The following is a 17,345-nucleotide window of genomic DNA, read 5'->3' on the forward strand; positions in this document are numbered from 1 at the left end:
ATATAATACAAAAAGGTCAAAAACCATCCTAAGGGCGTCCCAATGATTCGGTCAAATCGTCTGTAAAATAGACACGTCAACGAATAAAAAAAGTGAAGCATTGAGATGCAAAATATGCGAAGAAGAGAGATGTAGGCACATGTTTTATATGTAAGTCTAGCGCTTCGCTCCACGCTAGCAACTTCATATATTTTAATCTCTCTCCCCCGTGGGTAGTATACAAAATATTTCTCACTGGCTATTTGATATCCCTTTGGGGACGTCCAAATATATATAAAAGAAAGTTACCATATAACGAGTATCTGAAACCTGGATTGTCTAAACACATCACTAAACACCACAACAATGACAACCTCTAACTAATTCTCCCGATCAGGACTTCGCGGACGCGAAGGGCCAGGAGAGAGTAGCATTGAGAGGGGAGGGGAGAGGAGAGAGAGCAGTGTTCCTGCTTTGATTTCTCTCGCCAGTCGAGACTCCACGGACGCGAAGGGAGCGAGTGGCACTGGGAGGGGAGGGAAGGGAAGAGAGGCGGCGTTCTATAGGGCTAGATCGGTTCATTGTGTAATCTATTTCGAGCTGGATCATCTGGATGCAAAACAATGTTACCTGTTCATCCTGTGAACTAATGACGGGATGAAAAGGCCGAACCAAATAGCGAAATGCTACTACATACGTCATGGTTTTGAGGTGCACGGAGTTTCCACCTTTATGTGGCTAATCAGAGCATGCGCAGCAGGCAGGCAGCTATCCTCGTTAGCCTCAGTAAAAAAGCTATCCTACACGTAGGAGTAGAGTGACTGAAGCCACCGCCTCCCCAATCGCATACCATCGTAGGCTATACTGACAGTCTGACACAGCTCTTCTCTCTCTTCAGAACTTTTTCAGCTTTATCAGATGAAAAGCAAATGTTGGGAACATTTCTCTTCCTCCCATCGCTGTCTCTTGTTGTTGCTTCTGAATTTTATCAGATAACACATACTCCGTATGTGTCTTCCGAAGTAAACTAGCAGGATCTGCAAGGCCACCGTCTCCTTTCCTTTTCTCATCAGATACTACATGGGCTGACGAAGCCAACGTCCAACCCAGAGCGTTAGGGGTGGTCTCAGTAGACACAAGGTGCTCTGCCCTTCTTGTCCTCTCTCTCTCTCTAAAAATTGACGTCAACTTCGATCTCTCTCACTTTTATTAGAGAATTACGTACCAAATTGCCTCAACCCGTGACTTTGATATCCGTAATAGCAGCGGTACGGTCATATAGAGTACTATATGAAGCGGAAGAGTTGTTCCGTACTTAGGAGTTTGTATAAGAAATTTTGGTTTTCTTTGGTCCACGTGGGGCAGTTGAGAAATGTTGTGCTCCTACATTGTGTTGTTTTTTTGGTTGCCTGCCGTTGATCACATTGTGGAGATAAAAAGATATCTAGCGGAAGAGTTGGACGTGTAAATTGTGGTATACTTTGGTTTTGGTGATTATTGGATCGAACCCTATCAAAACCTCGTTAGCGAACAGGGTGGTGCGGTGCACCGGGTTAGCGTGGCCCCTGTCCGGTTCCGGGGGCGAGAAGCGTACAAAGCCGCCGGCGCTATCGTTGGGCGGCGTGACGCTGCCCCGCTCGACTGGGACATGAAAATATTAGATTGATCTCCACCAGTTGACCCAATGGCCAATTGGGCACTTGATCCGCGCCTTGATCAGGGGACGCCCAACCGTTCTTGGGTCCTCGTCGCGCAGCGCTATAAAGAGAAAAGTGAGGACCAGGGCGCAAGACACGAGGTTCACCGCAACCGCCAGCGCCCCACCGGTTTTTCTATCCCTAAGCCGATCTAGAGGGCGCGCGGTAAGCGACGGGAAGCGCCATCGCCTTCATCGCCACCACTGGACCGCGTCTGCACGGACTTCCCTGACTCCAACTCCCAGGCCCCCACGTCGCTGCAGTGCCATGGCCGCGACTGCGCTTGGCGACCTAAGTCTTCTATCTAAGCTTAAGTATAACACACGGATTTATGTCTAGAAGTGCTTTGAGACTTATCAGTAAAAAAGATTCCCAATCGATCAGTCCGCACGGCATCCATCCATCCATCCATTTGTTTGTTTGTTTTACCGATGATCCATGGATCAGCTTCGCGTCACGACTCACGAGAAAGCCTAGCGAGGCTAAGCGTTAGCGTAGCCATGAGAGGATTGAGAGCGAGCATGATGACGATCTCATCCATCCCTTTCTCTATCCTTTGACTTGGCTCGTCACATGTGGCATGTCGTGGTCGCTGACGATTCATTCGTCGGCACGATGCCGCACGTCCGCCCGCGCGCCGCGCTGCAGCCGGCAGCAAGACGGCTCGAATCTCTCTGCTGCCAACACAGACACAGACACAGTCACACAGCCCATCCATCATCCATGACCATGATCCATTAGCTCTACGTGTTGGTGGTGCGTGCGCGCGCCGCGAGGCGAGGCTATCCGGTTCGTTGCCGGTTATCCAACCCAAGCCTTTACCCGCTTCCACTGGTCGACAAGAAAGCAGTCTCCTTTTCTCTCCATGTATGGCGGCGAAGTGGTGATCGACACGCCGCCATGCAAGGGCATGTACTAGCCATGTACAGATTGGGATGCAGCGATCGAGCAGATCGCATCGCATCGCATCGTAGAAAGACAGACATAATGAGATGGATATATAGATATACACCGATCAAAAACTCCAAAGTAAAGTGGTCTATCGATCAGCATATATTCCGGCCAGATGCTAATATATCCCTCCATACTCCTATAACCAGATAAGCTTGAGCATGCAGTACATGTGTGCAGCCTGCCAGCGGCATCGATACCCCTGCTGGTGACTGGTGGCCGTGATTTCCAAATCAGCAGCGCAGCATATGCTACTACCACTGGTGGAGCCACACGCGTGCACGCAGTTCCAACGGAGGAGTCCGAGTGGGGTGGTGAGACTGAGACCCCGGCGGGCCGCCGCCGGTGAGGTGGCGGTGGATACTGGTTACTGGATAGGGTTGTAAAGCGGCGGCGCTTTTTGGCGGCTGATGTGGCTTTCCATTCCCGGGCCCTGTCGTCTTGATCGAGTCGCCGTTTCTGACTCACGCTGTGCAACGAGCGCCGGCATGCAAAAGCGCTTGGGCGTCGGCAAGCAGATAGAGGATTGATTCTGATTCTGTGTCTGGCCTGGCGCACGTTGGATTTGGGTCGGATACGGCCCGCCGACGCCATGTGCTGGTTGGTGGTGGTGGTATACACATACTGACATACTACAAGCGAACTGAACGAAGCTACTCCCTCCATCCCAAATTGTAAGTCATTCCAAGAATTTTGGAGAGTCAAAGCTTCTCAAGTTTGACTAAAATTATAAAAAAAATTACAAAGATTTATGACATCAAATAGATATACTATAAAAATATAATTAACAAAGAATCTATTAGTACTTAGTTGGTATCATAAATGTTATTATCTTATTATATAAACTTGGTTAAATTTAAGATGCTTTGACTCTCCAAAATTCTTGAAATGACTTATAATTTGAGATGGAGGGAGTACCTCTGTGCTTCATTTTGGCTCTAGTCTGATGATGATCGTTGAGCGTGAGCCGCTGGCCAAATATACTCGTACGACTATCAATCACACTGGTCGTTGTGCCATCGTTGTCCGATTAATTCATCGTCTCGATCCCTCGAGGGGACGAACCAGAACCAGCAGATTCGGCACAGCCTCGCAACATCCAAATCTTTGAAAGTCGTCATCCCAAACAAAATCCAAATCTTTGAAAGTACGTACGAGCGTACCTTTGGGGAGAACCTCCCCCCCCCCCCCCCCCCCCCCCCCACACACACACACCCAACCCCCTTATTTAAGAATAAATAATGGACGTAAGTAACGAGATACTCCTTATCAGTGAGAGCAATAAGAGGTGGCTTTACTAGCTACATGCCCATCAGAAACTAATTAAACTTCGAGTTTGATACTTATCTTAATACAACTATCGTCCTGTTCGCTTATGCTAAAATGTTGTAAGAGAAAACACTGTTTCATGACTGAAATGTAGCTCAAGGGAACAGGCGTATATTTCTTTTGGTGACATGCGTCGTGCACGCATTTATTGGCAGAGACGCGTACAGTGACGTCATGAACCTCAAAATGGCTCGGTATTCCTGCAGCATGCAACCACATCAAGGCGTACCCAACACCTGACTGTAGCCTTGTCAGGACACGTCGGACACAACGTGGAGAAGAGAAAGGAGAAACTGGTGGCTTGCAGAGGCGTCAAAGAGACCTGCAGAAGAACCCGTGGCTTGGGCAGAAGAGCAGGTGGTCCATGGAGCGAGAGAAAGGTGCAGCCGAGTGCTTAGAGTTAAAAAAGCAAGCAAAACACTGTCAGCGGTGGGTCCAAAAACAATAGTTTGCATTGTGTAGTTTGTTAGCTTCATTTGTCCAAACCTATGTGGAGCATTGTTTTTATTTGAGACCACCGTGAACTACTGCTTGCGTTGCCGCTGCCCTCATATGGTGGATTGTTTGATAAAAATCTACTACAGGACGTCAGTTTGTGGTTGCTATCTACAAAGATAAGAGCTTAACTCCGGGTCATCCGCTTCATCGTGGATGGCTAATCGATGGGGGAGAGGAAATAATGCGTCTAACTTGATGGACTGAAGGTTGGAGAGCACAAGTTTGTGATCGATGTACCTGACGATTCAACGGTCGATATTCTTTGATCGTTTTATGTGTTTCGATCTGCTCTGGAATGCTAGATTTTACTGTGTATCTAATGTTTATATGGTTTCTCATCGAATTCAGTATGAGAACTGTATTCCAACTTCGGTGTTCGACGAGGTTATGTTCGTCTCGAGCATCGACTGCATCAACTAAGGGGCTCTTTAGGAGAGCTCTAGCAGCCCATGATTTGAAAAAACAGCATCGCTTTCACTTGTTTTTATCCAAACACATCTAGGCTCCACTAGTTCCTAGCTAAAAAAAACATGGATCCGGCCCTAGATTCATAGATTTCATGAAACAACTTAGGAATACTCTAAAAACTCTCAGATTTATGGAGCTGGATAAAAGTTACCCACCATGCTACTGGTTACACAGGATGTCGGTTCATTCTTTTCTTTTTACGCTCGACGGACTCCCTTCACGTCACCTCCAGCCCTGACGACACCGTCGACCAGCCCACCTTGCCAGCCCTTGCTGTCCAGCCACCCGTCAAGACCTCTGCCTAGCCGCCTGTCGTCGTCCGTGTCGCCCACCGCCACCAGACCGTTGTTTGCACCGTCGTCGCGACCCATCCCCGTCAAGACCCCTGCCCATCGGACCCCGCCGCCGCCATTGGAGAGGGGCCGGCGGCGTCGTTGTAGGCCTAGCTGCCACGAGCACGGCCGCTGGCCTGGCCACGAGTTGCAAGCGTTGGCCGCAGGTGCGGCGACCACGCGGGTGCTGCCGTTCTCTAGCACCGCCCTGTCACACTAGCCCCCGCGAGCACACGGGCTGCAAGCGTCGGGGATGGAGGTTGGGTTCGAGGACGAAGACGAACCTGTTGTGCTTTTTTTATTTGGGCCCTAGATATTTTTTAAGATTTCTTGAGTCTATATTAGAGCTGGAGCTCTCATAAACATGTTTGTGGGAGCCTGGCTCCACGATGGAGTTGCTCCAGGGTCGATCTTGGTAGAGCCCAGCTCCACGATGGAGTTGCTCCGTGATGGATCTATGTGGAGCTGGTACTCTGATCTGTTTTTTTTTAATCTAGAGCTCTTCCATACATCGTTAAATCTACTACTCCATCCGTCTTGAAATATAAGGTATTGAAGCATTCAAAATTTATTCCAAATTATAAAGTAGTATTTTAGGTGATTAATAACTCCTCCAAAACATCAATCACATGTGTACCTACCATAATTGTTAACCATCGGACTTAAAATATTGTAAGCACAAGATCTCTCTATAGTTAAACGAGGGCTACATGTGTCATTTGGCTTACCCAATAATTTGATCTAGAATTCTCGGGTTATATTTCAGGCAAAGAGAGCAGGAAAGAAGAAGATGTGATTGGTGTTGTGCTTACACGAGGGCCGATTGGCACAGTTGTTCTCCACCGCACGTCGCAGCTGCCAGGTCTAGCGTCTCGCGACTAGGAGCGCCGCTGCCGCCTCCACCACCGCTGGTCCCCATCCTTTCTCCTTTGGTATATCGCTGGAGGTCGGAGGGAGTGGGGATCCATCGTTTTTAATAAGTTTTTTTTTCCAGTAGATCGAGTCATTAAGGTTAGGGTTTCTCCATGCCAAGTTTCTTGGTTTTGGGGATTTATCTACTCCTCTTCCTCTCTGGCGACGGAGAGAGGGCAGGGTGGAATCATTTTCTCCATGGCGGCTTTGTTGAAGATGACGACGACAACTATGAATTCAACATCCTCACCAGTATGTCATGTATACTTTTATTTTCGGATGGCGACATCAAGACGAAGATGGTGTCGTCGTCATGGAATAATTTTCTCTGGTCTCTTATCTGTTTTATCGTGGTTAGATCTGGCCACGTTAAAGCACTAGGGAGATTAAGTTTTCGATCGGTCTTCATCATTCTTCGGTGGCAGAAAGAAGAAGAAGAAAGACACAAAAAAAAGAAGTTTCTCAACTCCGCCTACATGAATGTTGGCCGTCGTTCGTTGGGCATCTGTTCTCAGGCCTTTTGTCGAGTGTTTGCCTGTACGGTCATCCATACCGCAAAGTGTCGTACATATTTGGTTTTTCAGATCAGGAGTTATTCACATCGTGGGTACAATTTAGATAAAAATCGGTTTCTAGATATTTGTATAATTCATAGTGCTTGTAACATGTTAATGTACCCAGATATTACCTAATATAATTATTCTTTCATCGCAAAAAAAAAGATACAATTTTTTTTATTTCAGGGTCTTTTATATTTAAGTGGAGATGTACTATGTTGAGTTATAGTATAAATTTATATTTCTTTAAAAAAACTAAGGCTCAATATCGTTATTCCTCATGGGAATTTGGAAGCTACAATATCTCTCGTCATAAACGATGGGAGAATGTTGAAAAGACAGGGTGACGAAACCCAATATGGGCCAGGTCGTGTGATGAACCTCACGTTAGCCGAGACGACCTCATTCTGACGTTTTTGTACACAATCTCGTGTTCCGTACAACCGCATAGACAGTGACTGATAAGCCTATACGCTCATGTAGCCCAGTTACATGTTTTTTTTGGCATGTGACCCAGTTACATGTTTTTGTGCAAATAGCCCAATTGCTTTTGTTGTTTGGATTCTTTCATGGGAGAAGTCTATTTTGGATCATCCAAAAAAAAAAATCTCTCATGTTTGTTTTTAACCATCTAACTCAAAGATCAGAAATCTTTAAGCATAAACAAGAAATATGGCCATTATCTAAATGGTTCTATGATGGTTTTGTATTCTCTATAAATAATAAAAATTCTTTTGCTTTTTAAATAATTAATAACTAAATTTATTTTAAATCTTAAAATATTACTAGTATTCATTTTTCTAAATACATAATCTATTCGTTGTTCCTTTATTTGGAGTTATTTGTGCTTTATGTTATTCTATTACTGTACTTTTATTGCTTTTAACCATGTCCTCTATTTATTTAAAGCATTATTTTGCACTATCTATATCATACTCCAAGGTTGACCAAGAGAGTACATAGCTGACTACAAGTAAACTGAAGGTCTAGAAAATGGTACCATCCTCGCAGGTGCCCCCCCCCCCCCCCCCCCCCCCCCGCCCCCCACCCCACAACCACACACACACACACACCATATATTGATCATATTAAGGAATTGCATCTAATATGTCATCATTGGCCCTTCCAAAACGATTTGGTCCATATCCAACATATCTAGCACTCTATTTGGATAATATGGATTCTTTTAGTTGATCCCTGAGTTTAACATAGCATAAAATAACTATTTAAATAAAATAATAGGCATGACTAAGAGAAGTAAAACACTAGAAGCAAGTTAAAAAATCCAAATAACTCCATTTTTAGCAATGATATACATACTATATTTTTTGAAAATAAGATGGCACTAGTTTCCTATTTTGTATTCAAATTAATTAGTTGTTTTTTTAGAAAATAAACATTTTTATTATTTTTAAAACACAAATCAAATTTAAATCCAGCTAGATGATCAAATTTATTTGGTGTGGGTAGTTTGATGGTCAAAGATTTATAACTTCTTTAGGACGCTAAAGTTGTTGGTTGTTGCGTAGTCGATTGCATCAGGGGGAGAGAAAACCAAAAGAGACAACTGGGTCCAAGACGTCATTGTTGAAAGGGGATGCCCCTTAGGCCTTCTCCAACGTTGTTTTTTTACTAGTAGCCCAAGGGCTACGTAGGATCGAATAAAAACGTAGGTGCTCTACACTTGTCATAGTGGCTTGCAGAAGCTGCATATGTTTGGGGAGAGAGAATATGGTCCATGCTAAAAAGAATAGGGAGAGGAAATAAAGGTGAGGCATGATGAAAGGAAAAAGTTTCTTTGCAAACCACAAGTAGTGATAGTTTGCATTATGTGAATAGTAGTCTCAACATTCTCTAGTCCATGTGGATCACTTCATTTGTACTAGAACCACTAAGAGTGTTAGCCTCCATTGATGTTGCCCTTAGGAATGGGGCCAGTCGAATGTTCTCTTTGCAAATCCAAATTATGTAGTCTCTTAGAGTGCGTCCATATGGCTCACATAGGCTTATAATAGCTTAGGAAGCCATTTTGTTTGACCTCTAGACTTGCATCTCTTCCTGCCAGTGTTGCTTTTGCCTCAACATTGTGTCTCCGTTTTCCTCCTCTATCCCTGATGGCTTTTGTTGCCAGTCCTTGGTTGTTTTCGCTGCTACCTCTCCAACCTGACTCTTTCAAAGCATCACCATGTGTCCCTTCCACCTCCGTTGCCAACCAAATCTCCTTTGCCACATGTGACCATTACTGCTTTGCCATGTCCACCACTCAAGAGCCTCTTTCTATCACAAGTGCTTGCTATAGAGCAACCTAACACCTAACCCTAACAAATTGTTAGTGGCAGGACGAGCAATAGAACCACCATGAGAAGAGAAAGGACAACATGTGCACGACGAGTGAAAGGAAGATATTTCATCCACACAGGGGCCACCTCTAAGATATATGGAGGCACATGGTATATTTATCATTTTAATTACTTTCATGTTTTTTAAAGAATCAGAATCCAACCTACACGCCAAACAGTTCACAAAATAATTTTGATTCAATGGAGAAACATTTCTAACTTTCTAATAAGAAACTAAATCGGAAACAAATATGGAGCTCTATCAAACGGACACCATCCCCTTAAATGGACCACATGTGTCATGATGAGTTTATAGAACTATTCAAGTCCTTTTATCATTGATATTAATGGAACATTTCTTACAATGTCTTCTATCAAGAGACGGAGAGAGTAACCTCTAACTAAAAGGCATCATAAAGTACTAAGGGCACTCTCAATACAGAAGCCACTATAGTTTCTATAAACATTAATTATACTGTCACCTAAGTATTCTGCTGATGTGGCAATGTAGTTATTAAAGAGAGAGCAAAAGTCATAGAAACCAGGGTCTAAGTTAGAAACCATGTCTACACGAGAACCAAGACATAAATGAATGTGATTGGTAAAGAACATAGAGAGAATATATGTGATTGGATAAAAAATTATTCTGTAGAAACTATCCACATGGAACCATGGTTTCTATATGTAGTGTCTATAGAAATTAATAGGTATAGAAATTACACGTAGTTTTTAGCATTGGGATTGCCCTAATGCACATCTTTTGTGTACTCATTGACTAATTAATATGTATATTTAATGTTTGACCATACTACTTACTCCATCCGTTTCAAATTATAAGTTGCTTTAACTTTTTTAATTCATCTATTTTGCTATGTATCTAAACATATTATTATATCTAGATGCATAGTAAAATAAATGTAAAAAAAAGTCCACGCGACTTATAATTTATAACGGATGGAGTATGTCTTACTCATTTTCGTGCGGTAGCTTTTTACTGTCCTTTTCCATCAAGAGGGTAGTAGCATTTAATGAGGTGATATATTAGACTGTCTCCAACAACCGTGATCTAAAATACAAGACTCATTTGTCCTTTGGATAACGCTTTAGATAAAGGGTTTAATATCTATTTTTGGTCTTCTCCAACAACAAGATCCAAAAGATAACTCTTTCTGCGAATGAATCTTCAGAAGAGAGGATATTCAGATTTGGATTATGTCTCTTCTAAGTTTTAACGCCTAAAATAGGTTTTACGTACCGTTAGAGACCGTAGGTATTACGATGAAGATCATTTTAGGTTTGGGTTCTGTAACGGATCTCACGGACACAGCCTTAAAGAGGGTAATTTCCCGATAGTAGACAACAGGGAACATCGGTGGCATTTCCATTCCACTCCAGTGGACGCCACGCGGGCGGCGACCGCGACCGCGACCGCGACAAGACCGACCGCCCGCGGCGCCAAACAGAAAAACCACGGCACCACGCAAACGCTGCCGCCGCCGACGCGCGACACCGCACTGACGCGACCACCGATCCGATCCCAATCCCAACCAGCTCGTCTCGGCTCCCGCCCCGCCCCACTCTCAGATCCGCGGATCCCAAATTCCGAGTCCATTTCGGCACCACCCTGCCGTGCCACTGCCGCAGCCTCATCGAGTTCCTCCGGGCCTTCGAGCAGCACCGGCGCCGCGCCTCCTCCTCGGACCCTTCCTCCCCGCACCCCCGCCGCGCGTCCCTCTCCTCCTCCTCCACCTCGCGGTCGCGATCGCGGGGCCGGCTATTCCCCGCCCTCTGCGACCACTCCGCGCTGGCCGCGGTCGACTGCGCTTGCGCTCCTCGCCTCGCCTCGCTGCTCTTGCGTTCCTCGCAGCGCCCTACGCGCGACTGCTGGCTGTCGAGGCGCGGGACGCGGTGGCCACGGTGGCGACGCGCCACCCGGCGGCGCCGTGCGTGCCACTGGCCGCGGGCGTGGCGGCTGGGGCCGCCGTGCTGCCGTGGGACGCCGCGTCGCACCGCGCGCGCCGGTGCGGTAGGCCCCGGTGCCGTGGCCTGCGCAAGGCCGTGGAGTACGACATCCAGCTCGAGACGGAGGAGTGCGTGCGCAGCCTGCTGCCGCTTGCGCACGGTGTAGGAGGCGGGGCCGCGGCCACGTGGCCGGTGCCGGGGCTTGGGGACGAGCACCGGGAGCTTGAGGCGGTGCTCAGGAAGATGGCGCCGCCCAACGGCCGTACCGTGCTTATCTTCCGTGCGCCGTGCGGGTGCCCAAAAGAGAGGGTGGAGGTCTGGGGCGCTAAGAAGGTGCGCCGGATGAAGAAGTAGGGAGGAGGCCATGAAGAACAAACAGCTGAAGGCTCTCCTCCTCTCATGGCCACGTTCTCCGAACTTATCGACCAGTACCGTTTCAGCGAAATAATAGTGTTCTTTCTCTCGCAACAAGTTAGCATCAGCATCAGTCAGTTTTTTCAACCAGCTGAACAAGACCGAAATAATGAGCGTGACTGCTCCATCTCAGATAACTACAGTTTCTACGTACATGATAGTATTACAGTTTCCCTGCTATTCTAGTCTCTTGTAGGAAGCATAATGTGCTTACGGAGAGGAATAATTGTGGAGGTAGATACAATGTCATCAGTGGATTATGCAATAAGTGGTTGTTGCCTATTGGGTATATAAATAAGCGCAGCAGAGACAAATCCTTTTTTTCTTACTTAATTAAAAATTTGCTATAAAAAGGCGTACCCAGTATAGAGAGCTCCCGCTTTGTGCGGGGTTTGGGGAAGGGTGTCAGCGGCAAGCCTTACCCTCGCCTGTGCAATGCGAGGAGACCGCGACTCGAACCCGGGACCTTTCGGTCACAGGCGGTAAGACTCTACCGCTTGCACCAGGCCCGCCCTTCAATTAAAAACTTGCTATATCATCTTAAATAACCATATCTTGTTAGTTAATGTTCTACTTACCCAATATGCTGGTTTTGCCGTGTTACTAGGAAATGACTACTAACTACTAAGGGGGATGGCTGTTTGGAGAATTTGCTTTCATTCATACAGCCTGTTCGTTTGTTGGTTTCAGCCAGGACTTATCAGTCATGATATAATGTTTTTCTTTTACAACAAACCAACATTAGCCGGGCTTATCAGCCCAGAAACCAACCAGCGAACAGGCCCATATAGTCCTATTGTACTAATGGACGCTTCTTATCTAAAATGTTAGCTATGAGGGGTAGCAGTAATCCATCTGTACTGATGTATAATCTCCCCTGTTTGTTTCGAAGCTGTTCTGAACTAAGAGTTTAGAATGTTAGGTCTGCGATGTCACACTCACACATAGTTTGTGCCAGTAGATTGATTTTGCAATGCTATTTGAGATGACGCGTTTCTTTCTGGTCCTTTTCTCACTGCTTGACCTTGGAAAAATAGTGTTCTCTTTATGTTTATGAATATTCCTCCATTTGTTTCTCTTGGTTTCTTAATAATGCCACTGTTCACTTTGTTGCTTATTAGGAGTATCTACTTATCATAGTATTTCTATATCTTATGGACTCTAATTTCATTAATGCTATTTGTCTGGTTTCTTACCTATACTGTTTATGCATTGTTATTTCCCTTGAGTTTTGAGTAAACTGCTGATGGCCCAAAGTGAATACCATTTCTGTACCCTATACTAAATACCTAAAAACATAAATGATACCTCTTGACGTACATTTGATCATGTATCAATACTTCAATGTTGGGAGAAATTATTTGTAACTTCATTTCTTCACTTCTATCCATCTTACATATTATCCGCTCCAGCTCAAGCCATTCAAGTCAAAATGTCTGTAAGCTTGATCAGTGTCATCGACATTGTGGGTGTTCAGATCAAGTTTCTGCCCTGAGCACGGATGCTCAAAATCTACTAGCTTGCTTTCTCTGGGGTATTCAACTGTCTGTCTTGCACAGTTTTGTTCTTCCAGATATAGCTTCTCTGCATCTACTTTGCTTCCTGATGCCGAACTGGTGGTGCTACCTCCATTCTTTTGAGGTTGAGTATACTCATGTGCCATCTCTGTGTCACTTTCATACCCAAACTCTGCTTTACTGTATCCTTCCTCATTCTGCAAATGAGCCATCCTGCGCTCACTTAGGCTTCTGTTAAGGGCAAACTGGGTCTCATGTTCATGAGGTCTTTTTCTGCAAAATAATGAACTATCATCATATGCTTTTAGTACTCCATGGTGCTGTAGTCTGTGCTCCTTAATGAATCCTTCAGCCACAGACAAATAACTATTTGTTGAACTTTCAACAAACTGGATTTGTCTGGGCTCTAATCTATGCACACTTGAACTTCCTTTTACATCTGTAATCGCATTACCGAAGCATTCAGTTGATACTTGTGAAACTAGCTCTGATATTTTTATTTTTGCATCTTCTAGGTTTGCAGGACCCAAATTCTGTTTTCCAAGTGTCTCTTGTGCCTGCTCCAAAACTGCCTGTAGGTATTTCCCTTGGGCTTCAATTCGTAGTTGTAGATGCCTTTGCACCTGTTTCCAGTTTAAATTTCAGATCAGATTATCAGAATCACTGCAGCACAACTCCATTTTATAGACACTATAAGGGGACTTTGCTGGACCATTAAAAACATTGGACTCCAATATTGGGTGTGTGAAGCCATAGAAAATAATTTAGGATGCCGCCCCTCACAATCATGACCCTGAACCCTGCACTTCTATAGGCTGCCTAATGATCAGCACAGAAGAGGCTGAGGTGGTTGGCACTGTGTGATCAAAGGGAAACCCTATTTGTAGAAGACGAGCAGGAGAAAGAAGCCTAGAGGTGAGAGAAACCAGACTAGAATGGTTTGCTATTCAAGTATGCAGCTTCAAGATCACTAATTGATTCAATGACCATTATCTGTGTCGGACAGAGTGCACAAGTGCACTTGGCCAACAAGAGGCAGCAGGCTGCCACAACACGGGAGGTGCGAGGAGGACAGCTTGCAGAAAGAGGAAGAACACACTACACCCGTTCCAAATCATAGTCCTAAGTCAAACTTACTTTCACTGACTTTTTAGAAAAATATATTAACATCTACAAGTTCAAATAAATGTACTATCAAGATATATTTCATGGAGCATTTGATGAAACTAATTTGATATTGTAGATGTTGATGCATTTTTCTATAAACTTGGATAAAGTTAGAGAAGTTTGATTTAGGACAAAGCTAAAATGAACTATAATTTGGAACGGAGGGGCCATATAAAGGCTGCATGCCACCTGTTGAAGATTGTGGACTTACATTAATGGGAATTTTCATCAAACATTTAGAAGTTCAATAATAGAATTGGTGTTTGAGAGATCTGTTTTCATATTTGTTTTTTTAACAGACTATATGTTTCTTCACCCTGTAATAACTAATGGCTATGTGCATCTCTTGACTCAGCTCAAACAATCTTATTGCTTAATCTGAAATGGTAATTAGCTTGTACTCCCTCAGTTCCAAATTGAAAGTCATTTTAAATTTGTCCTACGTAAAAAAATTTTTTTTAGCTTTGATCAGGTTTGTAGAAAAAATATATTAATATCTACAATATCAAATAAATACACTGTAATACTATCAAAATATATTCATGGTTTATTTAATGAATCTCGTTTGATGATGTATAAGGCTGGATAACGAGCTGGCTCGGCTCAGCTCGTTCTGGCTCGTTAAGATAACGAGCTAGCTCGGCTTGGCTCGTTATCCTAACGAGCCAGAAAGCCAGCTCGGCTCGGCTCGTTAAAAGCTCGAGTTGGCTCGTTAAGCTCGCGAGCCAGGTATAAAAAATATACAAAATATAATATTTGTATTTATCTAAAGTTTGAGAATAATAATAATATAAAAGAAATATATCTAGACCAGTTATCCAGTCAATTTATATGGTCTAGACCAGTTACCAGTCAATTGTAAAGTGCAAGACATGAAGTAATACAAAAACTAATATAAGTTTTGATACTGTTTTTTCCTGGAAGCTTGGCTCGTTTAGCTCGCGAGCGGCTCACGAGCTGGCTCGAGTTAGGCTCGTTATAGCTAACGAGCTAAAATCTTGGCTCGGCTCGGCTCGGCTCGTTATCATAACAAGCCGAGCCGAGCCGAGTCGAGCTAGCCACGAGCCGAGCGAGCTTCGAGTTTTTCGTCCAGCCTATGATGTAGATGTTTGTACATTTTTCTATAAACTTAGTCAAAGTTAGACAAGTTTAACTTAGGATAAAACTAAAACGACTTATAATTTGAAACTAGAGGGAGTATATACGTATTATACCTACTAACTATATATTTTTGGCTAAAAATATTGGGTCTACAGTTATACACCCTTGCCATCGGTAATGTAAATGTTTGGTTCTGAATCAGATCCGGATTGTAAATTATTTTGTCCTCGAGGTAGTAATTTGGAATCGTGGTCTTCCCTTATGCTCTTCCGAAAGTTTGGGACTGTGCTAGCTAAAATGCTTGAGATAGCCCATTGTTCAACCTACCTTATCTACCACGTGAAAAATCTGGAACAAGAGTGTTATCTTAGTGGTGTCAGTGACTCACCTCAAGTTGTTCATTTAGCTGTCTCTGAACCTCAATTTGCATCTGAAGTGCTTCACCAATTTGAATAGTCCTTGCACCCAGGAAAAGAGACTATTATTTCAGTATTCAGATTATATGCAATTGCAGTGTGTTAACGGAGTCCTTACTTCTCTGCCTGCGGAATGACATTTGTACTGCTCATTGTTGCCACGCTTGTTCCGGGAATCCTATCAGCAACGGATGTACATCCTATGGCTGCAAAGCGGTTACAAGTTGCCAACTCTTATACTGTTCCATTATAATAATAAGTATGGGAGTTACAACTTGTTCTTACCATTCTTTGATGTACTGACATTTGCTTGAGCTTGGAGGTTCTTGCTAAGCCTGTATTTCTGTAACATCCAAGAAATGATGATTACTGCAGCAGTTACAAATATCATTTTTAGCAGGCGGATTTCTGATTCTAAAGTACCTGGAGATGGCTTTTCAAATGGTACAAGGTGAGTCCTGGAATTCCCATGAGCCTCATGACTGTTTTTGGAGTAGCTTCTGGGTGATGAATAGAAATATAAGAATTCCGCTGGTCTCTGTACTTTGAGAAGATATAAGAATATTATACTTACTCTCTGCTCCACCTAATTGATTGACTGCATCTACAAATCGCTGATGTAACTCAGGTGTCCATTTCAGCCTTGGTTTAGCGTCAGTTGAGAGAACCAGCCCAGAATCTCCTTGGGCATTTCCTCCACGCAAAAACAGATGCTGCTCCATTGGAAAGGATGTTCTCGTGGTGAAGAGCTCACTCGGGCCCTGATGTTGGTGATACATCTGCTGTAGAAAGAACATGTGTTGGAGCGTTTCCTGCTGACAAACTCAAACGCCCTCTTGGCCGACCTTAAGCCTTTTGATACCCTTTTGGCCTTCTCAGGTTGATAAGGAGTGCCTTATGAGGTGCGTTTTATATGGGAAAACATAGAATCTAGCATCTTGGAAGTTGGAACAAACATCAAAAGAACAAACTTTAAGCCTACTAAGAGAAGATGCTAGCTTTAGTAATTTTGGAATCAATAACCAAAATCGAAATTTTCATTTTGAATTTCAACCTGTGACTTCTATGTATGATAACACCTTACTTTTCTAGGTGTATTTTACTGATTTAAAACACTTGAAGTGCGTGTGGCATGTGTAGAGATAAACACGAACAACTATAGATAAAGCAAATTATACTTTTATGTAGCTTTCTGGAATATGATTCTGCTATCTGATCTGTTCAGTTTATGAAAGATGCACTTCTGAATTTATGCCTCATGAATGACCAGCAAAAAATATTTGAGTAGCTTCTCTATACTGCCAGCTGGGGGTAGTTTTGCTGGTATTTACGAATGGTTCAGTCTTGCTGCACTTCGGTACATGATTTAATTATTATTGTTTATAGTGGAATCAGATGCAGTCTGGGTTAATTTTGTTTAAGCCACACGGTGACACTTGTCGTTACTACGTTAGTTGTTGGGGATGCTATTCTACTTACAGAAACATAGTTTTTCTCTCAGTTTTATTCTGTCCGTTGTATTACTTTAAAGTGCATGGAATATGAACAAGAATAAGTTCCATCAGCGTCCTTTCCTAAGATTGGTACATATTCACATTGCAGTCCAGGAAAGTTTCAGCCGCTGAGATTTATGCTCTTTATGTGGGATAAGCTCCTTTTGAACAAGACCACTTTGATTGTAATCATCACTAGTCAAAGCAAGAGTA

The 17,345-nt window shown here is 43.8% G+C and overlaps 2 protein-coding genes across 2 annotated transcripts; one reads left to right on the forward strand and one right to left on the reverse strand.

Moving 5' to 3' along the window:
- Window positions 1-10,413: 10,413 nt before the first annotated feature.
- LOC136513324 (uncharacterized protein At5g19025-like) lies at window positions 10,414-11,394 on the forward strand (the record flags this gene model as incomplete). The annotated part of the gene is given in 3 exon segments (XM_066507314.1): window positions 10,414-10,881; window positions 10,883-10,903; window positions 10,905-11,394. Coding segments are annotated over 3 exon segments (963 nt in total), but the record flags the coding sequence as incomplete, so codon positions are not given.
- A 147-nt stretch (window positions 11,395-11,541) lies between these two features.
- Window positions 11,542-17,096, reverse strand: LOC136513323 (myb-related protein 2-like). The gene is made up of 6 exons (XM_066507313.1): window positions 16,214-17,096; window positions 16,063-16,139; window positions 15,925-15,982; window positions 15,758-15,845; window positions 15,612-15,681; window positions 11,542-13,578 (listed from the first exon to the last, which is right to left on the reverse strand). The coding sequence occupies exons 1-6, from the start codon at window positions 16,434-16,436 to the stop codon at window positions 12,838-12,840; spliced, it is 1,257 nt and encodes a 418-aa protein (XP_066363410.1). The 5' UTR covers window positions 16,437-17,096; the 3' UTR covers window positions 11,542-12,837.
- Window positions 17,097-17,345: the final 249 nt, after the last annotated feature.

This window comes from Miscanthus floridulus, chromosome 16, assembly GCF_019320115.1.
Source record: "Miscanthus floridulus cultivar M001 chromosome 16, ASM1932011v1, whole genome shotgun sequence".
Taxonomy (NCBI): Eukaryota; Viridiplantae; Streptophyta; class Magnoliopsida; order Poales; family Poaceae; genus Miscanthus; species Miscanthus floridulus.